General features: G+C 39.3%; 1 protein-coding gene across 1 annotated transcript; it reads right to left on the bottom strand.

The window, feature by feature from the left end:
* Nucleotides 1-55: 55 nt before the first annotated feature.
* On the bottom strand, nt 56-12334 carry LOC147162851 (synapse differentiation-inducing gene protein 1-like). The gene is made up of 4 exons (XM_086094899.1): nt 11748-12334; nt 9404-9869; nt 1289-1426; nt 56-816 (listed from the first exon to the last, which is right to left on the bottom strand). The coding sequence occupies exons 2-4, from the start codon at nt 9815-9817 to the stop codon at nt 658-660; spliced, it is 711 nt and encodes a 236-aa protein (XP_085951025.1). The 5' UTR covers nt 9818-9869; nt 11748-12334; the 3' UTR covers nt 56-657.
* Between the last annotated feature and the right edge of the window lie 15640 nt (nt 12335-27974).

Raw genomic sequence — 27974 nt, 5'->3', positions numbered from 1 at the left:
GGAGGGGGGGGGTAGGTACTGTCCAGTTAATAAAGGTTTTATGACACTTTGAGAGTGGAATAATTCACCTTCCTTTATTTCCTATAGGAGCAATAGTTATGAAAGGAGAATAACTTGCATCACGGAACAGATTGTGTTTGACTGTCATTTACAGTCAATTAGAATTTTTTTGCTTCTTCTGCTTTTGTTTTTCAATTAAAAATAATGAATGGCGTAAACATTACCGTACAAATGACATCACATGCGTACCAAGAGGAGAAGATGAATTTAGTTTCATTATTCATGCCGAAACTGTTTATTTAATTTGGTGTACAGTACAGAATAAACACAAATATCCCTAGCGACCACTGCTCAGCAGCTTTGTCCACACAAAGACATTCTAAAATCATGTTTTTTCTTCATCCGGACATTATAAAAACTATAATTTTTTGGACTCTGCAATTGTATTGAGATGGGAATACATCAATTATAAATGAAGTAGGGAAAGATAGTAGGTCCTTTCTTCTTTTAGGAAGCGTCCATCCCCAAAAATTCAAGATCAATATTTAGTCCAAAACAGCCTTGAAATCCCTTCTTGTTCTTCATCTTATTCTGCCGGCAAGAGTGATGAAGTCCGTCCCCTCCTCTCCTCCCATTTGTCTGCCTCAATTGTCAGTGTTATACATGTCCGGGTTTGGACAGGTAGGCGATGAGGGCCACCACCACCCCCACGTACATGCCTGTGCCGATGGTAATGGAAAGAGCAGCCAGGAAAAGGGCTCTCCTGGAGCTCATTCCCGCTCTGGAGAAGTCTCCCTTAGCGACGGCCTTGCCGGTCTGACAAAAAAAGAAAGAAATAAATAAAATAAATCAGAGAGTGAAATGAGTTAGTCATCATCCGCGGCGAGTGCATGAGTAGGTGTGTTTTGGTCCACAGTTAGCGGAGAGAAAACAAGAAATCTCTCTCTGCTATTTGTTGCCATGGCAATTAGGTCATGGCTCTGACAGTGACGAATGGCTTGTTTGGGTGTTTTTGTGAGCCATGAAAAAAATATGCCCTCCATTCTAATTGTCACTGTGCGGTTATACAGGAGGGAAACACTCCGGGTACGTCTTGCTTTGCAAAGTTGCGGCTAATGCCCGCAGCTACTCACTATTCATCACACATTAGTATTAGCCGTTCAGCGTTAATACTGCCCACGCTGTAACATAATCAATCATGCGGAGCGAAAGGAAGGTACTTGGGTCTGCAGTGTGACCCGGAACGCAATAACAGGCTGTAAAGACATGCTGGAGGTCATCTTTCTACCTTGTGAGAGTAGCAGAAGGCAACAATGCCCAAAGGCCAGAAGCAGCAGAGCATGGAGAAGATGGTCAAGCCCAAGTAGTCCCGAGGAGGAAGCACCAGGAAGTTGTCCTCGCTCTCGCTCTCACTCGAGCTGTCGCTCTGCGGGAACACAACAGGAAATATCATCTGGATTATGTTTTTATTTGCTTTTTTTTTTTTTTTTTTGCTTGCAGTCAGCAATCTTCACTGTCAAAAGAGCCATTTTAGGCGAAATAAACAACCAAATCTGTCTGGAGCCGCAAAACATTTGAAGATTGTGATTCGTGTTAGTCTAACGTACTGAGGGCCAAAGAGTTAATTAATCAGAGTTGCACCATAACACAAAATGACAGCAGCATCTGGTACGTAGACACAAATTTTCTTCTACCTTTCTTGGACTTTTTCGTTGTTGTAATTTTTTTTGTAATGTTGTTTTTAATAAAAAAAAATTACTTTTCTGCCTGTCTGTCAATTAAAAAAAAAAATTCTTTACATTTTTATTTTATTTCCAATTTATTTAACATTTGTTGGCAATTTTATAGACATATGGTCATTTTCTGCCTTTCTTCCTTTATTGGGGGAGATTTTTTTGACATTTTCCTCCCTGTCTTTCAAGCAATTATTATTTTTTTGACATTTTTGGCAATTTTGTGGACATTGTATGGTAATTTTGGGGATTTCTTGTGTTTTTAGACGTTGTATAGTTACCTTTAGAACATTTTCTTGGCTGCCTTTTACTTAATCAATTGTCTGTTTTGTTGTTGTTGAATTTTTAAAATACATCTTATGGTCATTTTCTGCTTTCTTTCTTTTGTTTTTAGACATATTATGGTTTTGGAACATTTTCTTTTCTGCCTTTTTTATTCAATGTACCAGTTTGTTACAGTTGGACATTTTATGCTAATGTTCTGCTTTTCCCTTTTGGACATTTTTAGGTAATTAAAAAAAACTTTTCATCTACCTTTCATCTCTCCTTTTCTTACAACTTTTGGACTCTGACATTTTTTGAATAATTAATTATTCATTGTTTATTCTAATCATTAATTCATTTAATGAATATTTTATATTAAAAAAACAAAAATAAATATGTACAAAAATATTACTTTCTACTACGGTGTCATTACATTTTTTAATCATAATTTATCACATTACTTTAATAGTTAACTCATGATGAAATTAATTAAGTTTCACACTCTGTTTTACATAAAAGTGGAAAAAAATGTTAAACTAACAGAAATATGGCTGCATCCTTTAGTTATAGATACAGTAATTTTATAATAATTCATAAATTGAGTTAAAATTAAAAAGATGTACTGTAAAAAAAACATGTGCTATTGATTTGCGTTGGTCATTTTTCTGCCACTAGATGGCATAATTGTATTTGTAAGATGTTGGTGACACCCCCAGTGCATTTTGCTTTTCAAATGAAGACCTATCTAATCTTTACGTAACCTGTGAAATTCGGCACACTTTTAAAATACAACTTGAAGCCCAGTCTCCACAAATATATGCATTATTATTAAATTTATAAATACTACATTTACGTGGACATGTCTTTCCAAGTGAGTATTATTCGTGCGTAAAAAAAAAATAGTGGTGTTAAAGGAACTTCAAATTAACTCAGAATGCCTGACGACAGAGTCTATCCTGCCCTTGTTGCTGGACCACCAACACAGGACGCTCTTAGCCCACCGGAGTGGATTTGGAGCATCGAACTGGCCGTGAGCCGGCTGACAGATAAGGCGAGATTAACGAATTGTTCCGTCATTGCGAGGTGACAGGGACACCGCCGGAGGACAGTGCCATTTATGTGCTAAATTGCTTCTCCGGCGTGACCCCCCCGCCACTCCTCCGTCGTCATCGTCGTCCACCCCGTCGCAACGTACAGCCCGACAGCCAAAGACTCCCAGAGAGCGAGCGGGGCTAATTAATGACAGACAGACATCGATCGGAGAGAGGAGAGCGAAATGAGGATGGAGACGCGAATGCCGGGGGTGACCTTTGAAGAGGTCGCAGCCTTTGCTTGCCTCAGCTGTGGCGCACGCACGGCGAAGGATTGCACACATCCAAAAGTAGAGAGCGGCTTTCATTAGTTCCACCGCCTGCAGCCATCAGTCAAGGTGCGAGCAACATACAGTGGAAAGTGTCGGTGCTACAAAACCTCAGATGATGTACAATCGTCTGTTATTGATCAATGTCGGCATTTTCATTAGACAACGGTGGGAGGTCATGAAGAATAAAAAGGCTACTTTAGATTTTCCAGTTGTCCTAAATGTACTGGTGTATTTATTTTTCAGATATCCTTTCACTTTTAATCCTTACATTTGAAAAAGATAGACTGTATGTATATTTTCTCCCCCTTGCTTTGTCAAAATAAGATTGCTACTTTTTTTTTCAACTTCCATGGATGATTGATAATATGACAAGAAAGATGTCAAAAGAGGTCAAAGTCAACCAAAGTTACGAAACAGGGACAGCAGCACCGTTGAGGGTCGTGAAGCAGGGATGGCAACAGATTCAGAGATCCAGCGAAGGTGTTTTTTTTTTCTTCCACTTAGTATCATTAGCTAATCAAATTTTTGGGGGGTTTTGCTTTGCTTATGCAAGACGTGTTTTGTCATCATCTGCTTTTTGTTGACGTTTTTGATTTGCTAAGTTTTGATCGGATTTGATTTTGTTTCCCGTTGGCCTGTTTGTGCTGATCCTGTCTGGTCATTATGTCTTCTTTTCTCATGTTTGTATTTAGCAGTGTTGCCGCAGTTACCTAAAAAAAAAAGTAGCTTAGTTACTTTTTTTGATTACTTGAGTTTAAAAGTAACTCAGTTACTAGACTGAATATTTGACTATAAATGTAAACTAGTTATTTTAAAAGTAACTTAGCTGCAGTACTGATTACTTGATTTTAATTGTAAACTAGTTTTTTTTAAGTAACGTAGTTACTGTATTGATTACTTGACTTTAAAAGTAACTTATGCTTTACTGATTACTTGATTTTAAAAGTAACTTATGCTTTACTGATTACTTGACTTTAAGTTAAAAGGTAGATTATAAATTATTTTATTAGTTACATTCAGCTGATTAAATAGCAAAAATAAAAAACTTAGTTTTGATTTAACATAAGTAATTTTTTTAAATTAGTCTATGGATTATTTACGATTTGCTTTTAAGTATTTCTAGACCTTTCTAGACACTTATTATTAATATTTTGAGTCTGTTTTGGAAAAACCTAAGATTTTTTTTTATTGTATTTTTTTCTGGAGAGCTCAGTTCATTCGGTAGTTTTACCGATTTGACATGTCATCATCATTGCGCTTTATTTAAAAAAAAATTATTTATAGATTTTTAATACATTTTTTTTTTGTATGTGGGTGTGTATGTGCATGTGCATGTGAGTGTGTATGTATTAGTTCACCTAAAACCTATTTAAAAATCCCATACCGCTCACCTAAACCGAACACAGAATCCAGCCTAAGATTTATAATGTACATTGTTTACATAGGGGACCTCTAACAGTCACACAACCTTGTGGTCTTTCTCTATAAGCTTGAATGCTGCGATCCATATTATGTATGTGTGTGTGTGTTTTTTTTAATGCTCTGGTAGTTAAAATACATTCCAAGAATATTGACCAGAAAATGTCACCTTCCATTCCACTCCACAATAAATGAGCTCCATTGTGACCATGACTCATATTTATTTAGACACTGAAGCGCTAGGCTAAATCATGCAGACTTGTTTCCCCAACAGCTGCCCCTGTGCCAAAACAAGATTACGAGGCTCCCCGTTATCTGCTTTATGAACACGCCGCACCTGGACAGGCGGCTGTGATCCATCACCACGGCGACTGCTCATAACCACTCCACGATGTGACACCCCATGAATAAAGCAGCGAGCACACAGTAGCCCTAATCTACCTTTATCTGGTGAGCCGCGCCGGATAAGGACCCCGAGTGACTGTTGCATCGGAGGCCACTGACACAGACGGGAGACGCACTCCTGCCGCGCTTGTTTGTTTGCCAATGCGGCCGCTTCTCTTGTCAAGACACGTGTCATCCTGAGCCAACACTGTCACAGGACTCTCGGATATAACAGTCTGTTGGCTTTTAACCACAATGTCACTCAGTAGAGAATTCTGTCAAGGTGGGACTGTCATAACAAAAGCTGCGACACGTGGCATTTATCAATCCGAAATTTTTTACAAATGCCGACAGGTGAGACATATCAGGACGAAATTGAGCAAACTTGAGCAAAGTCAAGCTCCGTATTGACCTCCAAAAAAAATCGCAAGTTTTCAACACATGGCTGGGTATGCAAACATTTTGAATATTGTTTAGTAGCAATTAAATTACAACAAAACTGCTAGGAACATCGAGCTCAAGTTTGTTTTGATTTCCTCTACCTGACTCAGATCTAACCATAAGAAAATTGAATAGTCTATTGCATGGGAAGGACAAATCATTTTTAAAGATAATTGTGACAGTTTGGCCTTGCGCTGACTTTGATGACAATGGAGAGCAAATGTTCAAATTTTGTTTGATTATCAGTATGTGCATACCCTGTTTTAGTTAGCAGGCTACTTCAAGGTGACAAAACTATACAATTTTCATGACTGGATGCAGGGGAGAATGGTTCCATGTGAAACATTAAAAACAATTTGTGTAAGAATTTTGTGAAAAGCTGAATTGTGCATTCATATTTTGCCCATTAACGTTCATAGAGAATCACGAAAGAAGAAAAGACGAATTGGTCGCTACCATTTTAAAATCTGCTCCATGATGAATATCATCTTTTCACATTTTCCTTTTTATTTGCACCGTGGTACACCTTTTATGTTTTTTTTCCATTTGCATTGTAAACAAAACGGTACCTTTCATCTTTGTGCTTGGCAGAGGTACAGTGAAGTAAAAAGTATAGCCTGTGGACCACATACAGCCAGTTCCAATTTTTATGGCCCAACCAGCATTTACTTGACTCATTATCAAAAGCCCTGAAATATTTGTTGTATTAATGTAGCCATTTTGACATATATACATTATACAACACATACAACTTGGACGTTGGACCAGAGAGACAAAGTCTCTCAGGTTAGCTTAGCGCTAGCTAGCTATGTAGCTAGCGCTAAGCTAACCTGAGATACTTTGTAGCTATGTAGCTAGTGATGAGTTATTAACATTGTTTTTTAGTTTTAATTTATATTTTAGCCGTTTTGGATTTAGTTGACTCAGTGTAGGCTCAATGAATTGTATTCTTGTCTGTGTTACTTTCATGAGGAAGGGCAACGAGTTCAAACATTCATTCGCTATCTCTAAATGGGAGGGCCGGTCTCTACTGGTCGGAAGGGAGTCAGGCTTATTATTATTGTATTTTTTCTAATCTGATTTATACCCATGGGAACAGATTCTCTTGTATTTGCTGAGTTGTGGATGGGTGTGTTGTGGGCTGATGGGAGGAGACTTCTAGTCTCCCACTTTTTTGAATAAGTATTGATGCCCCACGTTGGACGAGACAGACAACCTGATAGAACACGGCTTCAGTGTCATCAGCCTTTTGTCCTCAGAAGCTTCTGATAATTATTTACCTTTGCAAAGGGACTTCTTCACCAGAATCTCACCATTCAGTTAATTGAACACGCAAAGAGTACAATACTTAATATTGTCTACTCTAACACTAGCTAGCTGCATGGTATGACAGAACACGGATGAATTCAAAACGTTACCAAAATCGGAAAGAAAAGAAAACACCCTAGGTTCTGCCGGTGTACAATGAGGCATCCCTGAGATTAAATTAAGTGGTTTTACACTAAAAAAGAAAACCTTTCTATTGGCTGACGGGGCTGGGTTATAGATAAAGTGCTACGTAAACTCACTCAATTCATAATTTACTATATTGAGAAAATTAGATTTGACATTTTTGGGACTATGATGTGTTAGAGAGAGATTTTACACACACATTTGACCTTATTCATGTATATTTTTTTTTTATTGGCTCATCTATTTGTATTAGAAATCAGTGGCCCTTGAGCACAGAGTTTCTTCACTACAATATGTAATATATCATTCGTTGGCGAATTCATTTCGACTGCACAGGTGAGCTACCGCAGGCTGAAGATAAAGGTCAGTGGCCACACCAGAAGCTGGAAAGGCAACTCTTACTCGGCCACAGTTGGTCTGAAGAATTTACTCGGTTGAATTGACGGAATAACCTCAGCCAGTGGCCACCTGCTCCGGGGACTCTTAATGCACAAACTGCATTACTTGCAGCAATGCCACATCTCTATCTGTGCGCCAGAGGAAAAGGAGAGCTCTGATCAGGGCGCGTGAGTGAAATGAGATTTCTCGCACATCTAAAATGACTTTGCTGCTTTGTTTTCATGACTTTTCTTTCATGCTAGTCACCCCGTAGAACAATAGCCCGGATGGGGGGGGGGGAGGGGATCACATTTTGGCAATTACAAAGCCCAGAAAACTTGAAAGACTTGCAGTGAAATGACCTTTCTGAAGAGAAGGGAATGCAAACGGAGTGCGAATGTCTGCTCCGGTCTCTTAGGTTGTTAAAATAATGTAAATGACAAAACACCCCCATGGCCGCCTGGCTGCACAGAGTCGGGCTGACCCCTTATAACTTATTGTTAATGAACTAACTGACTTGCCGGAAAGCATTCTTCTATCCCTGTGCACCAAGGCAGCCAGTGAACTTCAGAAAATGTAAACTGTCTTATTAGGAACTCACTTCTGCCTTTGAGCTCATTACCCTTTAAAATGAACCTACTTGTATTTTTTTCTTTTTTTAATCTCTAGTGATTGTGGAAAATAACATTTTTGACAATTTTCAGACTTTAAGGCCAGCGGTCTGTAACCTGCGGCTCTGGAGCCACATTTGGCTCTTTAGTCTCTCTTCTGTGGCTCCCTGTGGATCTTTAAAAAAAGTTGTATAAATATTATTTTTTACATACTTATAATACTGTAATTTAATGAATGATTTATATAGATTTTTAAGTTGTCAGGAAACAAGAGACAAAAGGTAAATGAAAGAGTTTTTTAAAATTACCTAAAAATGCCCAAAAAGTGACCATAAAATGTCCCAAAACAAAAGTATAAATCCCCAAAACTACCATACAATGTACACAAAATTGCAAAAAAATTCTGAAATTTCATTTTTAAAAAAGGCAGAAAAGTCCATCCATCCATTTTCTTAACCGCTTATTCCTCACAAGGGTCGCGGGGTGCTGGAGCCTATCCCAGCCGACATGGGCAGTAGGTGTGGTTCACCCTGAACTGGTTGCCAGCCGACCCAGGGCACACAGAGACAAACACCTACTCACAATCACACCTACGGACAATTAGGTTCAATTAACCTGCTGCCCATATATTTGGAATGTGGGAGGAAACTGGAGAATCCAGAGAAAACTCACGCAGGCACGGGGAGAGTATGCAAACTTCACCCAGGAAGCCCGGATTTTATCTCACGTGCTATAACCAGTCAGCCACCAATTTGTAATTTTTTTTTGTTTTGGTCCAAAAAGTAACTAAAATGTCCAAAACCAAAAAGGAGTACCAAAAATTAAAATAAAATTTAAACAAAAATTGCCAAAAAGGTCAGAAAAAAGAGGGGGTTGGGTTGGGGGGTGGTTGAGTTTAAAAAAATCGTCATAAAGTGTCCAAAAAAGGAAGAAGAGGCAGAAAATGATAATATGTCTGTAAAATTGTCCAAAATGTAAGAAATTTGACAGAAAGGCAGAAAATTCTAAAAATTTATGAAAACGAAATATGAAAAAAATTAATTTAATCCAAAAACGGAAGACGAAAGGTCGAAGAAACTGAACCTCAAAGTTTGTTGTATATTTTTCTGCAAAGGTGCAGCTTTAATGAGCTCTTTGGCTAACATGAACACACGGTTTCGTTCATCACAATGTTCGAATGTTTTGTGGATCCAAACAGATTATTTGTTATTTGGCCTGAAGTGGCTCTTTTGAAGAGTAAAGGTTTTAGGCTATAGGGGCGGGGTCCACCCTGGACGGGAACAGAACATTTAGAAAACCAAGCATTCACTGCCAGACAATTTAAAGACATTATTTAAAGATATGATGATGTGACTGACCTCATACTCAGGAACCCGCTCATCCTCCACCTCATACGACACCGTCTGGATCTTCTCGTCCTTCTCTTCTTGCGTGCTCCCCAACCGTGCCTCTACGCCGTCATCACCTGGCGCCGCGTCCTTATTCTCGGTGAAGGTGGTCTCCAAACTTTCGCTCTTGGAGTCTTTGCTGTGCAGGCTGACGTCGTCCTTGCACAGGATCAAGTCGGGCTTGTAGAAGGCCTCCACCGCCAGATGCAGCGAGGTGGCGTCCAGGAATTGTTGGGACTTGTGCTCGTCATGGCTGCCGCTGTACAGGAAGCCCGCAAGGCCGTTCTGCTGCTGCTGGCTTGGGTAGTCGCCATGGTAACCCTGGACGAGGTGTTTGCTGCTTTTGTTCAGAAGAGGATTTTGGAGCTCACTGAGACTCTCCATAGTGATCCTGATCACACGGTTGCAGTCCAAGGGGACTTAGGCAGTCTGGAAGCTGAAATGACACATATGACGAATATTTGCAACTGACAACATAAAAACTTGCGTGAGCTGAGATCCTTATTCCAGCACTTTTCATAGCATTTTTATTTGGATAAAGGTTCTTCTTGTTTGTCTCTCTCTCTCTCTCTCTCTCTCTCTCTCTCTCTCTCTCTCTCTCTCTCTCTCTCTCTCTCTCTCTCTCTCTCTCTCTCTCTCTCTCTCATCAACATGAAAAAGAGAACATCCTCAGTCCACAGTGATAAGCAGCAGTCGTTTGCAGGCGCTGAATTTGGATTGGTTTTATCTGCGGAGTCACTGTTACGAGCATTAGCTGAAGAAGTACGGTATATATGATCAAATGCATACCATATATACTAGGGGTGTGCCCCCCAAAAACCGATTCTCATAAGAATCGCGATTCTCATTTAGCACAATTCAGAATCGATTTTAAATGTCCCAAAACCGATTTTATTTAAATTATTTTATACTGGAGCGCTGTTCATGTTGTACCCGGTTTGGCCACTTAGGAGCAGTGTGGTTCCACGCGGTCTAATACACTTAAGTTGTAGCCACATTAGAGAGTAGAAGGAAAAAGTCACGATCAAGTTATTCCAATAAAAAAAAATAATTCTCAGTGTGGAGCCGTTCTTTTGAGTGCTAAAAGTGTCGCGAGTAGTGCGCTAATTAGCATTAGCGAGTCAGACTGGAGAAGATACAATTCCTTGCACATCAATAGATTGAAGCAAAAATCATTGTCAATCAAATCATTTTGAATCAAAAATCGTTCTAATCGAAAATCGAGTCTGAATAGAATCGCAGACCCAAAAATCGGAATAGAATCGAATCAGATTAATCAAATACAATAGATCCTCGGAAAAAGTCACAGGACTCCGGCCCTCAAGGACAGAGTTTGCCCACCACTGGTCTAGAACATAGGTCTCAAACTCAGGTCCTCGAGGGCTGTAGTCCTGCATGTTTTTGAGATTTCCCTCCTCCAACACACCTGAATCAAATGATCAGAATCATTATCAGTTGTCTGCAGAGCTTGCTGATGAGCTGAACCTTTGAGTCAGGTGTGTTGGATAAGGAAAACCTCTAAATCGTGCAGCACTGCGGCCCTCGAGGTCTGGAGTTTGAAACCTATGGTCTAGAAACAAACCCTTGCCTGAATTCGACAATGTCTAGCGGTAAAATGAGGTCATAAATCCCAAAAGTAGCTGCATCACACTTTGGAATTAGGCAGCAAATTGCTTGCATTGTTGTTAGGGTTGTAAGCCAATAAAAAGTGCATAATAGAGATTTATTTTCTTTTTCTTGTTTTTTTCCCCCCCAGGAGGAGGGGGGGGGGGTACCCCATCAGTAGCAACACAGATATGCATATTGAGTTCCCATGTGACTGTTAGTGTGCTACCATGTGTGATGGCATGCTTGCAGCCAAGCTTGTGGCCTCTGCGCACAACACAATAACAGCACCAGACGCAAATGTTCTGCCTGGACAAGCGCGAACGATGTGGAAAACGTTGTTCGTGTGAATGTGAACACGCACACACGCGCGCGCACAGACTCACTTATCTTGGACACACACACTTCCATTACACACAACATTAGACAACAAAATCCCATCTCACGTGCGCAAATAATTCATCAAAACACCAACGATGTGCACTTAGCAGGTACGTGCGCGCGCGCGTGTGTTCCTCGGTTATGAATAATACATGCTCTCGATCTCTGCCATCTCTTTCCCTCATCCAAAGCACACTTTAAAAAAAAAATGTAACTCTAGATGGCATCACACCTGTTAAACGCCAATAACAACAACAAAGAATCTCGGGTAATCAGCTGAACGCAAAAACAACTGAGTACAGTAGTAGCCTGCTAAAGTGTCTCTCACCTTGGTTTAAATGTCCTCCCGCAGCCTCGCTCAGCATCCTTCCTCCGCTTGTGACTTCACATCATCATTTCGGGGGAAGCCGCCATGCACGCTGCAGCTGCCACTCGTTAAAAGCAAGTTTGCCCGTCGGTGTGTGAGAGGAGTGTGCAGCAGCGCCGCGCCGCGCACGCACACGGCTCCATTTTACGCATGCACGCCCACCGGGGAGGCTCACGTAGGGATCCCGATCACGACCTATTTTGCGTGATCTGACTCTAGGAGCCGGCTGGTTGGCAAGGATGTCAACTCTCGACTGGGGATGATCGCGGATTTTGGCCGAAGTTCCTCCCCTGTTGCATCATGGGTTGGATCCGGTTTTACGCATCGGTGCGTGGAGTGCTCATCAGTGGAACAGGTTGGGTGGGGGTGGAGGAGCTTCTCCGAATAAATTGCAACAATCAACACGACAATTTTTTGTTTGTTTGTTTCTTTTCAGCGGTGGCCAACGTCTACTCACACTGTACTCAAGTAGAAGTATAGCTAAATATATGTGCAAAAAAGAAAGAAAGAAGAAACAATCAGAAATATAAGTCAACCTAAAATGTTTCTTTACAATAATATGTTGTAGACAGCCCTACTAGTTTAAACACGTTATTGCGTTTGTGGAAATACACCCGATATATCCATCTCAGGGGCAGCCATTTTGCCACTTGCCGTCAACTGAAAATGACATCACAGCTCAAGGCCGGTAACAACCAATCACGGCTCAGCTTCAGAAACAGGTCAGTCGTGATTGATTTTTGAAAAAAAAAAAAAAACTGTTTTTGGATAGCCTTCTCCTCTAAGTAAAAGAGTGCAGACTCTAAAATGAACAAAAGTAATAAATAAATACATAAATAAATAAATAATTGTTTTCCTAAACGTTTTTCCTCATGGGTGGGTCAAAATAAATAAATCATTTTACACACAAAAGGTGTATTTGCTTATAACTGCCACAAGATGGTGAAAAAACACTTTTTTTCAAGGCTATGGCCAGACTAAATGAAAGTCCTCCCCAAAATTAAAAAAAAGACTGCGCCAAAGCAATATTTTAGACATGGCTTTGACCTGAGCTCAAAGACAGCAAAAGAGACGATATAGTTTACCCCAAAATGTGATTAATTAACAGCTGAGTTTACATGAAGCTTTGTATTCCAATTAGAATGAAACCAAATGACCAAACGGAATGAAAAGACCAAATTGAGTTTAATTCAGAGTCACAGGTGGGGTAGTATATATTCCTTTTGCCAATCAGAACAAACGTCATGTAAGCATTTCACTCACACCAGCCAGTCTGCTGGAGCCTATCCCAGCTGGCTTCGGGCAGTAGGCGGGGTACACCCTGAACTGGTTGCCAGCCAATGGTCAGAGATCTTCTGTTGTAATGACAAAAAAAGGGTAAACCGGGCTACTATGAACTGGATAAAAGAAAAAGGAGGGAAAAAAAGCGAAATTTGCTAACGAAAATTCCTGAAAAAAGATGTGTTTTTACAAAAGGGTGCCCCATGGCTAAGCTAGCATACATTGCTAAAAACATACATCTCTGTGATCAGACTCTAAATATAACACACAAAGAAACATACATAAATTCATTGCTTCATTCATATTTGATGAATATTTTCGACAATTCCATGCATTTATCATGAGCCTGCCTATTTGGTTGTGGCTTTACAGCGTCCTCTGCAAAGCGTCTTATGTTTTATGTCACCATAAGCATTTATCACCATAAACACACTTTACATAACATTCATATAAATCGCCCGCAAATAGATGTGTGGCAAAATAGATTAATCCGTCAGCCTAATTTATTTGGCTTCCGCCAGTGAATAATTATGACATAATCAAAGTATTTAAAGGGCTACAATCTGTGGATTAAACACAGTCAGGATGAGTGATGTGATGAGTGATCGTCAGCCACGCGGTGGACACATATCTTATGCAGAAGAGCACACTTGTGCGTTGCCCAGGCTCATAAAAACGTCTGGAGTTAATAATGTGCAAAGGCGAGGCTCTGTCACTTTCAGTGGGAGATGCATTAAGGCCCTGATGGACACGTTACAGCAGGAACATGGGCTTGCATTTTACACGAGCGCGACTTGCGCCATGTAACGTGCCATAACAGCGCTGCCGTCTCCATGATGGATACCGCTCCCTCCGGGGACGGGGATATTGGAAGTGGAGGCTGGAGAGGCGGTGGAGGGCTTGGGGTCAAAACCATGTAGTTTCTCTTCTCATCAGCCTTCTACAGCGGAATACCAAGATTTTTTTTTACATTGGCATCAAAATAAAAACGTGTGTTTTTTTTTTTTTTTTTTGAAATTTGTGGTGATATTGTAGATTCATCAAGTTGAGATCTTCCATGTATAGAGCACAGGATTTATTTTTAATCAAATTGAAATTTCATGGAACGATTATGATAATTGATGCTGGAAATGTAGGTCAGTGCTTCTGATAGTGTTAAGGCCAGCAAAGAAGGCCTTATGGACTTGAGTGTGTGAGTGAATAATTTTCAATAGTGAGAGCATTTCTATAATTAATGTGAGAGCATTTCAATAGAGTGTGTTTCATTATGGTGTGTGAGGAAATACAATTTTCAGTAGAGTGTGTGTGAGAGTGTGTTAATAGTGTGAAACAATTTTAGCGGTGTGTGAGAATTTTCCCCCCAAACTTGTGTATGAGAGCATTTCCGTGGTGCTGTTGACTGTTCTAGTCATGCATGTGAGAGCGTTTAAATAGTGTATTTAAGCAAACACCTTTTCAATAGCGTATATGAGAGCACTTCAGTAGTACATGTGAGTGAATAATTTTCAGTAGTAAATGAGAGAATTTTAGAACATGAACGTGAGAGTATTTCAATAGTTTTTGTGAGAGTGTTTCATAAGGGTGTGTGAGGAAATACATTTTTCAGGAGTGTGTGTGAGACTGTTTCAATAGAGGGAGAGCATTTCAGTAGTGTGTGTTTTGGTGGATCATTTTTCAGAGGTGAGTATAAGAGCATTATGGTAGTGTTTGTGAGCAAAAAAAAATTCAGTAGTAAGTATGAGAGCATTTCACTGGTACTGATGAGAGACATGCACGTGAGTGTTACAATAGTGTATTTAAGCAAACACACTTTTTCAGTAGTGTGTGTGAGAACACTTTAGTTGTATGTGTGAGTGAATATTTTCCTGTAGTAAGTGAGAGCATTTCCATCATTAATGTGGGAGCATTTCAACAGTGTGTGTGAGAGTGTTTGATTATGGTGTGTGAGCATATATTGTATCACTCGTGTGTATGATAGCGTTTCAGTAATGTATGTAAACAAATACTTTTTCAGTAGTTTGTGTGAGAGTATTTCAGTGTACCTACTAGTCAATGAGAGCAATGTTTGAGAGCAAATCATTTCTGGTAGTATGCGAGTGTTTTTGTCAAATGTGAGAACGATTCAATAATGAGAGTGAAATCTTTTTCAGCAATGCGTATGAGAATGTTTCAGTGGGATTTGACAGCATTTCAGTAGTGTGTGAGAGCGAATAATGTTTGTGTAGTTTGTGAGTGGGTTTTATTCGAATGTGAGAGTATTTCATTAGTGTGCATGAGCGAATACTATTTCAGTAGTGCATGTGAGAGTTTTGCAGTCATTTCAGTAGCGTGTGAGAGGTAAACATTAGGGTTAGGGGTTGATGGTTTCGCATAGTACGGACCCTTAGTAGAATGTACATAAAAGCACTGCACAAACACAACCACAACAGCACCATGTAGAGGTCCTAAAAAACTGGGTGTCGTAAAAGGCAAACAAACACGAAGTTCCTCTTTTGGTGTTTTTGTTTGGATTTAAGTCACGAGTGCATCCGCACATAAAAGTGAGCCGCATGTGAGCCCTCCTGTGTGTAGCCAGACTGTGAATATTTATGGTCCTCACTGTGCCCTTTTCCTCCGTTCCATTTTCCACTCTATATTTAGCCGTCATGTCACCACAGCGCATGCATCACGCTTGTCCATGATTGTTATACCGCCAGCATTCATCGCAAAAATATCAATTAGCTCTTGATTGGGTGCTAATTAGAAAAAGCAGCTCACCGGTATTATGACGTCCGTGAAGCTCGGTTTTTGAACGAGAGTGGCTGCAAATTAGCTTCAATTATGTCTACGCTCGTGGGAATGAGTCAGTTTTAATCCGATGGGTGTGGAAAGTAGCAAAGCACTTAAATTGATCTGCAGGAGGTGGAGCAACAAGTCATTTATGAAGCTTTTCACACATGGCGCTTCTGTACGTTATTACCTGCATGATGCCTTTAAGGAGAAATGTAGAAATGTGGCAAATGTTTCAAAGATAGAAGTCAACATTAAACATTTCTTGACAATAGTATGTTATATGTGACTTTACTAGCACACACATGACATTCTGACTAATATTACAATATTACATTTGTGGAATAAGAGTTATGAAGGCAAATCCAGCCACTTTTATCCATCTCAGGGGGCGGCCATTTTGCCACTTGCTGTCGACTGAAGATGACATCAATGTTGCTCAGGTCTATTAGGTAACAACCAATCACAACTCTGCTTTAGAAAACAACGACCAATCACAGCTCACCTGTTTTCTGAAGCAGAGCCGTGATTGGTTGTTACCTGAGACCTGAACAAAATTGATGTCATCTTCAGTCGACAGCAAGTGGCAAAATGGCCGCCCCTGAAATGGATAAAAACGGCTGAATTTGACTGCTTAACTCATTTTCCACTAACACATTAACCAGAATACCATATTTAGACCAATGGGGCTGCATAGAACAAATTATTGTCACATTTTTTTAATTTTGGGGTGTGGGGGTTGACTTCCCCTTTAAATACAAAATATTGATCGATTTTCCAATTATGACTTAAAATCACTCGCAGAATATTTACTTGGTTCAATTTCGCACTGGAGCCGATCCCGGCTGACTTTGGGCGAGAGGCAGGCTACACCCTAGGCTGGTTGTCGTAGAATTCAGGAGTAGATTCGGATATTAATTATTTATATTTCAAGTCAACTAAAAAAATTCTACCGAAAGTAAACATTCAACTCCAGAGAGATGAAATGTGCAGACAAACAACATTGTCTATGTCCACACCTCCGAATGGATCGGCAATGATAATCCATTTGGACAGCCGCGCTTCTGCGCCATGAATAAATAAAGCGGCCTCAAGGTTGTTAATATGACGGAATTCCTTTCATGTGGACACACTCTGCTAGAAGTCCACACTTAGGAAAACAACTATATACATTGCGTGCACGGCTGATTTGTCGATGGAAGTTTCATACCGTTTGACACGTAATGGCGCGGCACCACTTAACGGTTTTAAAGGAGTCTTGTAAAAGCAGCTATGATGTTCTCGGGTCAATCTGCTGGCTGACCCCTGGCTGATAGGAAAGTAAAGTAGTAATTGATGTCAAGGAAGTGATACATATGGACTGAGAGACTAAAAATCTTTCTATGTTACGAACCCCTCTTACCGACACAGCAGGCAGTGGCTATATAGTAGAAAACTTCACTCTGCCTGACCAGAGTCCCGACAGCACATTAAAAATAAAAAAGAGTTCCCCGGAGAGCTTTAAAGACACCAGGATGGTACCGCGTTCCGCTTCCTCTGCAGCTCTGCTGGATTGCAGCCACTTGATTGATGGCCGCGTATTCACCGAGGAAGTAGACATCCGTTATCAGCATGCAACACATGATTATGCTGTCATGCAGTAGACAACATCATCTTCCGCGCCGTATTGCGGAGCGGAGAACAACATACTTTACTCCAAGTAGCTTTTTGTTTTATGTGTTTTTATGTGCCCCTGCATCCACTTCAGGATTCAATCAATACTTTTCTTTATGTTGCTCTTTAATTCTTCCCACCGAGGTGCACTTCCAGGTCTGCTGCCCATGCCCTCTTTAAAAGAAAAAAGAAAAGAAAAAGAAGCCATTCTCAGTGTACATGGTGCACTTGAGAGCAGTAAACAACCTCGTAGAGGCTTTGGGATTCCGGTGGGTGGGGGAGGGGGGCTCAAAAAGGAAAGGAGGTCAGGGAGGGGTTCAATCTAAACCCTGCCTCACTTTTTGCAAAGCCTCAAATGGACAATTAGGAGACTCGTTTCCAGAGTGAAGAACCAAGTGGGACATAATTACGGCGCGCCACATGCTGCACCATCGTTTTTTTTTGTTGTGACTGCTTCACTGGATGTGTATTGATCTGAACAGCATATTGACAGCATCAGTGCCCGTGTACTCATCATGACTGTGTGGTATCCATCACTTTGCAGGACCAAAAATCTTGTCAGGTGAACAAAACATCAGGCCCTCAAAAAAAAAGAAAAAAGGAAACATATTAATTTGGGTTTTTGCTGTTTCTTCAAATAGTCGAGCAGTTTAACTCATTTACTGCCATAGACGGCTATAGACGTCAAAGATCCAATTTAGCAATTCAGTGAATGACACCATTGGGATTTCATCATCTACGGTCCATAAAGATTCAGAGAATCTGGCAAAATCTCCTCAGGGAAGCGGCAAGGTTGCAAACCACCATCGAATACCCTTGACTTTTGATCTTTCATTCCCGACTGCATTAAAAACGGACATCATTGTGTAGAGGATATTTCCACATGGGCACAGGATCGCTTCAGAAAACCAGTTAACACAGTTCATTGCTACATCTATGAATGTATAGCCATATAAACTATACCCAGAAACCCTGCTGGATTCTCTGGATCTGCATCTGACAAGTGTGTCGTGGTCTGACGAGTCCACATTTCAAATTGTTTTTGAAAATAATGGAAGACATCTAAGAAGGAAAAGGACCGCATGCTAACCTCTTATACAGGAACATCCCAGATTATTTCAGCCAGACAATACCAAGCCACATTCTAAACATGTCAGAGTGGCTTCGTAGTAAGAGAATACTAGATTGGCCTGCCAGCAGTCCAGACCTGTCACCCGTTAAAAATGTGTGGCATTGATAAAGCCGTGAGTTTTTAGAACCGTGGTCCATTTAACATTTCCGTTGGCACACGATGGCAGGTGTAGATAATTACTGAAAACAAAGCTGATTTCAGAAAATAAATAATAACCGCTCCATAGATCATATTTATTTCACAACATGTCTGCACTACCCCCGTCTCTTGTCAAGCCTAATAATACATGTCCCGCGGTGCATAATTAATCAGAAGTAGCAGTATTTGGAGCGTCCCCCCACCCCACCCTCCCTCCCATCCATCGAGTTGACCGTGTAGTTGTTTGTTGTCATCATAAAGTGAAAAATGGAGGCCATCAACAGAATGTCATGACAACATCACCGCCCGGTGATTACATTTTGTGTACAGAATTCAATCGCGGTATTTTGGAGAGTTTCATTTAGATAAACATCCGTCAAAGTATTAAGAATGTATACAAACTGAACATTCATTAGGCTACTTGTGTATTGAATTGCTTTAGATTGTTCAGGCAGTCTTAAAAAAAAAATCAATACAAATCATTGCCTCTACGCAGAAGTACAGTATGCATATTTTATTGCCATATGTAAGTGTACAATTAAATGCTCATAATGTTGACTGACGACTCATGGGGAGATTTAATTACATCCACTTAGCTTCCCATTCATCTAACAGAGATTTCTCACGCTGCGCTTTTTTTGTCAAAGGACGCTTTAGAAAAATACAACCAGATTTTTGTTGACATATTTCCATTATTTTTATCTCGTCAAATTGTGTTGTTTGCGGTTACACACTGCATGGAGATTTTATCATTAAATAGTACAAGGACGTGTGCTCTCATCCACTCGTGTGGCCAAAAATATACTCAAAAGGGCGTCAAAGTTAAAAGTTATGCAAGTCTAAAGTATCCGCATGACCAACTCCCTCCTACAATTTCTGTACGTGTGTGTGTGTGTGCGTGTAGTACAGTGGATGATTATAGTTTCTTAAAATAGGTTGACAAAATGACACCTAAGGTAGCCATGGTTACCAAGTAGGTAGAGGAAGAGCTTGCGGAGGAAACGCATGGATGGCTTTTTTTGTGGCTTACACTTTCTTAACTCATTAGAGACCGTGGAAAGATATGTAAAGTGTGTACACGACAAGGTGTGTGCTGGATGATATGCATGCATTTAACACACTTTAAACCACTTGAAGGCAGTTGACTTTCCTCGTTTTCAAGTCATCGTTTCTGCGTGGAGGAACCTGACACAATGCAATAGTGTGCGAGGGAAAGTGTGTGCGCGTGAGACAGGAAGTCACAATAATCGCACAGACGTGTAGGCAAGCAACACATTTGTGTTTTCACACAAACATCTCCAGACAGCCTGGCGATAAGACTAATAAGTACTGCAATCTATTTACACGCCATTAACTCTTAACTTCTTTTTAACAGAGATTGGCAGAAGTGGAAGGCAGCGAAGCAGCAGATTTGAAAGGTTTCTAATTACATGCTCTGACGTGAAATATTTATCTTTATCAATAAATGCAGTTGTATGGATAAAGTTATGTCGTCATCATCATCATTATCATTATTATTATTATTATTGTTGTTAGATACAACCTACATACGGTACATTTTGTGTGGCTGCTTACGTATATTTATGAGGAAAATAAAGTAACCATATTTGGGACCTTAAGTTCCATGGACTATACTGTATTTGGTACCATAACTATGAGGAAATGAGCCTATTTCAGTGCTTTAAGTACAAGGAAAGGAACCATATTTGGTATCTTAAATCTCAGCAAAAGAAATTTGGTATATTTCACATCTGTAAATGAAGCATATTTGGTACCTTAACTGTACTGTAAGTACCAGGAAAGGAACCACTTTTGGTACCCGATGATCAGAACAGAAACCACCTTTGGTACTTCATGTTTCAGGGACTACACACACATTTTGTACATTGACTATCTGGAAAGGAATGATATTTGATATCTTATGATTACTCAGGATAGTAATTATATATTTTTTTTGAGGAAAGTAACCATATTTGGTACCGTGATGATCAGGGAAGAAACCATATTTGGTACCTTAAGTAGTAATCATATTTTCTACTGTATGTATCAAGGACCATATTTGGTACCTTAAGTCTTGGGAAAGGAAGCAAATTCGGTTCTGTTTGTTTGGTAACTGTGAGAAAAGTAACGACATTTGGTACCGTAGGTTTCAGGACAGCAGCCTTGTTTGGGACCATGGGCCATATTTAGTACCTCAACTACCAGGAAAGTAACCGTATTTGGTACCGTGATGATCAGGGAAGAAACCATATTTGGTACCTTAAGTAGTAATCACATTTTCTACTGTATGTATTAGGGACCATATTTGGTACCTTTAGTCTTGGGAAAGGAAGCAAATTTGGTTCCGTAAATGAGCCCTATTTGTTACCTTAACTGTGAGGAAAGTAACCATATTTGGTACCGTGATGATCAGGGAAGAAACCATATTTGGTACCTTAAGTAGTAATCATTTGCTCTATTGTATGTATTAGGGACCACATTTGGTACCTTAAATTTCGGAAAACGGTTTTTTTTGTCAGGGCTTTGCCACACAGGTAATAAACCACAAGTAGCTGCTGGCGAGGAAAACTGTACCAATTGTCCCGACTACCTTCTAATGGAATTGACGCCTCAGAGCAACGACTACACGTCTGACCTTTTAACGTGACGTATCGGCACCCGGCAGTGAGCCATTTCCGGGGTTATGATGTGTCTTTGTATCTTTGGGGCATTTCAGGCTGAGAGCTTTTTCAAGCCAAAAGTGTCTGAGGTCGCTAAGGAAGGCGACGGAGGGTGGTCACTGGTCAGCCAACAGCAGAGCCTTTAAACAGCTCTAACGTTCTCCATTTAAGTCCCGTGGCTTTAACGGCTGCCGCTAATGGGGAAGCAACTAAGTGTCGGCGTGAGGAAACGGAGATAGGCTACCCAACTTTGTGAAAAATAGCCAAAAGCAACATGGTCTGCACAGCGGTGTAGAGGTTAGCACGTAAGTTTTGATGTTCGGGTTTCGGTTCTGGGTCAGGCTTCCTTCCACATTCCATTTGGACATGTAGAGAAAAATCAACCATTCGTACTTTTACTTACTAGATAGAAAGCATCGGAAGAACATACAAAACCCCACACAGGAGGACCCGAGCTGAGATTCGAACCTAAGAAGCTTTTGAAGTGCTGCCCTCAATGCAGACATAAAACATAACTGAAAGATGAGATTTAATTTGAGTTTCATTTGACTTTATTTTTACACGCACAGTTATTACATCCCTCAGTTTTATTCATAATGTGCTCTGAAATGCTCTTTGCACATGTAAAAGTATCCATTTGAATTTTAATGCCACTTTTATTTGCCTTCTGATGTGGAGCCTAATGCGGCCTAACGGATCATTAAAGTTCTTGTGAATTCAACATTAAAAAATGTCAATCATACACAACCACTGCTACATTAAAAAAATATATTTATGAATGTTTTGTTTTTTTTGATTAATACCTAACAGCTCAACAAGCATCTAAATACTTTTAATTAATAATAATTACATCGTTTCATCATACTACAATAAAGAGACTCAATACCTCTCTGACAGTGTCAATGTAAAATCATTATCTTTGTAAATGATGATTAATGTAACTATATTGGATTTTGTGAAGTACCTCATTGTTCTGTTTTGGTGTTTTACATTGGTAACATGAATTGCATCATATACCGTATTATTGATAAATATTTTCTATCCATTATTTTATTCATATTGTGGAGCGTTCATATATTGCGATGATCGGTGTTTGGGGACTTTTGCATTCTTTTCAATAGATTTAGTTTTGTTAAATATTTCATGTTGTTTCTCTATGTAACGATTTCATGTCTGGTTTGCCTTGTTAGGTTTTCTCTTCCGCCTGCTCGTCAGCCTTGTTCTTTGTGTCTACCAATCAGCTCACTCCGGTCACTGCTGTCCTTGTCGAGGTGTGCCTTGTCATCCTCGTCAATTTGTTTGTATTTTAGTTCACTGTTTTCTTTCTCATAATGTAATGCAATTGGAAAGTGGATGTGGTTTTGAATTTATTATTTACTTTACATTATTGCATTAAAAAAAGAAAAAACGCCTCATCTACAAATGACCTGGGCCCTCTTATCCATCTCTTTGAAAAAACAACAAATGCATTTCACCAAAACTTGGCAAATAACATCCACACTTGAATTTATTCCTTCTTCCTGCGGAATTCTCTGTTGGGCTGACTTTGTCCCATCATCCTGACCTTCTGTTTCTGACAATTCTTCACTATAGACTTTTATCTTGAAATGTGTGTATGTGTGTGTGTGTGTGTGTGTAGTTTCAGTCCATATTTGCATGCATAAGCTCATCTTCGCTCAGCACTCCTTTTTTTATTACTCAACTCTGATGTTATGCTTACTTGTTCTAAGATACTGTATCCACCCCATCTCTTGGCAGGGATGAGCAACTTTTACACTTTGAAATCGATTTGTTTTGATTTAGGCACATTGGTATCGCGCCATGTGTTGGCAGGCGCCGCTGCACAATACAAAACAAAGCAGTCTGCTTTATGATTCAGCTCAACTACGATTGCGAATATGCATCATTGTGTATTCCTGTTTTGGGCTTGGAATGCATGATGGGAGCAAAAATATTAGCATCAATCAACAAGTCAAATATGAAATTTGCATGCACCTATTATTAAATAAACTAAATATTTTTTTTCCTGGTGCCTATCTCAGCTGACTTTGAACAAGTCACACTCACATTCATGCCTATGGACAATTTAGAGTCTTCAAGGACCATATAACTAATAACTATGCATGTTTTTGGAATGTGGGACGGTGTTGTGGGACGGAACGCAGCCGACTCCTGGCAAATTGAAGCAGCTCCCCTCATTCCCATTCAAATAAGGGAAGTGCACAATGTGGAAGCAGACATTGACGTGCATGAGATTGGCGCATGCAAAGTGTGTTAATACGAATGGAAACCTTTTTTTTCCTTCAAATTGAGCCGTCCTTGAATCATTTCGTACCACATATATCGAAAACCGTATCAAATCGTCTTTTGTGGAGAGACACATAGCCCTAATATTGATAATAATGTGTTCAATGAATTGATTTGTACAATGATTCTGAGAGATGGTTGTCATATTTATGAATGAAATATGATGACATACACCACACATGTCTGTGGAGCGTCAAATCTGTCTGCCTGTGGCTTGCTTAAATCCACCAAAATCTCATTACACCACCTGCACTCTAAAAAAAGAATTGTTGAACCAATTTAAGTTTAGATAGAGAATTGTTGACCAACTTAAAAAAAAATTGCTTCAAGTGGTAAAACGCGATTGAATTTAAGACAAACATTGGATTAACATCAAATTTAATATATTTACTTTGGATTAACTTAATTACCACTTGAAACTTTTTTTTTTTTTAAATTGGTCAACAATTCAATTTGTAATCCTAAATTCTAAGTGCATTGCAGTTTTCATAAATAAAAAAAAACGCCCAAGGAGATGTACTGTAGTGTGTCTACCAAAGTTCCAAATATGCTAAACTGGACTTGCCCAAGCACGTAAATGAAGATGTTTCGGGCCGCAAGATTCAAACCCCCAACCTCAGAATTGTGAGGCAGGTGTTTCACCATGCTGCCCTTTCACATAAACAATATACACAACATTACTGCGCAAAAGTATGGGGCATCATTACATCTGTTTGCCATAATAACCACAGAGAATTCAAAGCGCTCATTTCGCAGAACTCTGAACTGTTAACAAGCACACAAGCAAGCGTTTGAGTTTGTTTGTTCATCAGTTTATAAAGCAGACTACTTCCTTCCTACATGGAGGATGTTGAACAGACAGAGTGACCTAATGATTGTTTCCATAAAACATCCACAATGATTTGTGGAAAAAGTTTGCATAATCCTCCTCTCCGCCCAATTACTTACTCATTGTCAAAATGATTGCTCCGAAAAGGGATCATTAAAACAACAAAGCTCGTGCCTGCCAAAGAGCTTTGCACAGTACCCGCGCATACTATATAAAAAGTAACCACAAAATGCGACGGATGTAAACAGTGAGCGATGTCGCCATGCCAAATGACAAACGGAAATGAAATGGCTAAATGGCATCATGATTTACAGCAAATTCACAGCTTTTGCATTTCACCATCCCTAATTACTTCATTTTTGCACTTTTCCTCCTCTAGCACTTCTCTGACACGCGCGTCAAATCCCATAATTATATTCAAATGAGATACGCCGATGTTTCTCTTGGCGGACAACCTCTTCATCCCAATAAGGTTAATTAAAACATTTCCATGTCTTCATGCAATTCTGCTTCTTTTCAAGTAATTCTTCTTTTGATTATCACTTCAGGCTCCCTCTGCGGTGCCCGCGCGGCTCCTTCGACCATCATTAAGAACCTAATGAACTCACTTTCATAATCAAGAGAATTAGAGCAGCTTGGCAACACCCCGCAGTCACTGTTGTTCTTTTGTGTTCAAATGTGTGTTAAAGGTACTTTGTTGTCATGGTGTTTTGTGTGCCAGGGGGACACAATGACAATTTTGCCTAATTAGTTTAAGAACGCATTCATTCGATGACTGTTAACTTGCGAATGTTTCCCACTAGCTCAATTCCACAAGCGCAGTGGCACCAAGAAACACAGTGCAGTGAGCTGGTTGACTTTCAAGTTGCTCTAATTTACAAAACTCTCATAGGGAATAATGTACAATGGTGCCTTGAGATTGACCCCCACTTATGAGTACGCCCATTTTTTGGCTTTGACTTTTGAGCAAAAATGTGTTTAATGCCACTCCAAGTTAGTTTGCTGGCAAACTAATCATAAAACAAATAGATTCCATGTTGTGTATCTAAAACATCCATATAACGTCTTTAAGTAAAAAAACAAAGGAGATATAACGCAAACAAATTGTAATGTTAGCATTGAACGAATTTTTGAACATTTCTTGGCGTGTATGATAGATAATAAATTAACATGAATCCAATATATTCATTACATCAAAGGTGACATTTCTAAAACAATAGCATTGAGTTGAGCTATCTTTTAAATCAAAAGGCCTTTTACACCATTTATTATTCTTTGATTTTCTATCGTACTGTGTGGGGGTCGATTAAACAAGAAATGCAATTGTGGTTTTGCAAAAACAATTTGTATGTAGCCTATTATTAACTCTATCACTGCCATTGACGGCTATAGACGTCAATTTTTTTTAAAAATTATTTCTATTAGTTTAACATTTTTTCTGTTAACAAGAGTATGAAAACCTAGAAAAAAATGTATTGTACATTTAATTTGTGATTAATCGTGAGTTAACTATTGAAGTCATGCGATTAATTACAATTAAACATTTTAATCGCCTGACGCCCCTAATTTTAACAAACTCCCCCCCTCCCCCTAAAAAATATATATATATTAAAAAATGTCTAGGTTTTCATACTCTTGTTAACAAAAATGGAAAAAAAATTTAAACTAATAGAAATAGTTAAAATGAATTTTTGCCGTTTATAGGCGTTTTAATTTTTTTTTATCAAAGCAAATATATGTTTGTTATAAAAACTGAAAACTAACCCCCCCCCCCAAAAAAAACAAAAAAAACAAAAACAACAACTGTCCAGGCTTAAATAAGATTGTACTTCTTCTTCTACTGCCATTTCTGTCATGTATGATGACTGAATAAAAATGTCTAAGTTTTCATACTCTTGTTAACAAAAATGGGGAAAAATGTTAAACTAATAGAAATAGCTCAAATGAGTTTTTGCCGTTTATAGGCGTCAATGGCAGTGAATGAGTTAATAGGACTTATTATGCTTACTGACCCACTTTTAATTATTATTATTATTTTAATCAAAGCAAATATATGTTTGTTATAAAAACTGAAAACTACTTCTACTGCCATTTCTGTCATGTATGATGACTGAATAAAAATATACTACTTCTAAGCTGCTGGAGGTCGGACTCCAAATTGTTCCGCTTTCAGGGTGTTAGAAAGGAGGTTCCTCTACACACAGATGTCTTGGTGATAAGTCCTGTGTCTGTCTGTCTGTAATTAGGCAGCCTGTTGGCTGTTTTATAATGCAAGTTTCATTTAGCCAACATATGTCCTTCAGGCTAAACCATAATGACTTGTCTGGGTTGTGGGTTGAATATTGATTTTTCAACTGACTGATTTGTCAATAGATCCAGTAAATTCTCATCTTCAGCATGGTGTAACAGCCTTTTAAAGATGTCTTGAAAAGACCCCGCACCCTATGAGCCAGCATGATATTGGAATCTATTCAGTATTTAGTGTGCATACAGCATGCTGGACTGGACTCGGGCTTGTGTTATTTCCCTCTTTCCCATTCAAATGGAACTAAATGAGCTGTCAGTGGCGCGATAGGCTTGGGAGGCGCTGCAATACACCTCAGAGGCAATTCTGCACACGGCATTGCAAGAAATGCACACACAATGACTTTCAATGAGAGCTTTCTTTCGTTTATGGGATGAATGTCTCCGGTAGGCAATGCAAAAGACAAAAGGATAATTCACTTGGGGCATCTGATGTAAAAAATAAATACAAATAAAATAATAATAAAGTAACTATTTGTCAATTTGAAAAGGTTTCTTCAAAAGCAAACCAAAACTGATGGGATAAACACAGCCTAGGATTTTATGAGGCTTTAGTGCCCCCCACTGATGAAATGGAGTGACACAAGTAATGCTTTTTTTACACTGAATGCCCAGCAATTATTATTATTATTATTTTTTTAAACAAAAAGCTCACAGTATTGTCATGAAAGATGAGCAGGTAGGTAACACAACCACAATTCCCATTTACAACACTGGCCATAAAACTAGAAAAGTAGAGATATGCCATGCACAGATAAGCAAAAAATACATCTAACAGTACCAAAATACAAAAAAAAAAATTTCACACTTCATATGAACTGTGTAGTGTTTTACATAACTAAAAGATGCACTAAAAGTAGGTAATTAGGTGTCATTCTACTGCAATTATAACCCAATACGAATAAATATTTTTACACTATTATACATATTCCACAGGCATGTGAGTCTCAAAATCAATTGAATATAAATATCTTGTTTTTCCCTTTACATTATGGCACACTTTTTTCCAGTGTAGTACTACAGTGCATGACTTTAATGTCCATAATTTGATACTAATAGCACCTGACCAGTTACCAGTTAAAAAAAAGTACAATGGCACCTCCAAAGTTGAATGG

Source organism: Leptonotus elevatus, chromosome 14 (assembly GCF_054856555.1).
Source record: "Leptonotus elevatus isolate MCC_2025b chromosome 14, RoL_Lele_1.0, whole genome shotgun sequence".
Classification (NCBI taxonomy): domain Eukaryota; kingdom Metazoa; phylum Chordata; class Actinopteri; order Syngnathiformes; family Syngnathidae; genus Leptonotus; species Leptonotus elevatus.
This window is presented reverse-complemented; position numbering and strand designations above follow the sequence as displayed.

Excerpts from the sequence above, each read along its gene's own strand:
- LOC147162851 (XM_086094899.1), bottom strand. The coding sequence starts at position 9,817 with ATGGAGAGTCTCAGTGAGCTCCAAAATCCTCTTCTGAACAAAAGCAGC. Across the intron at positions 1,427-9,403 it reads AGCGGGTTCCTGAGTATGAG|AGCGACAGCTCGAGTGAGAG; the intron begins GTCAGTCACATC and ends GTGTTCCCGCAG. Across the intron at positions 817-1,288 it reads CCTTCTGCTACTCTCACAAG|ACCGGCAAGGCCGTCGCTAA; the intron begins GTAGAAAGATGA and ends TTTTTTTGTCAG.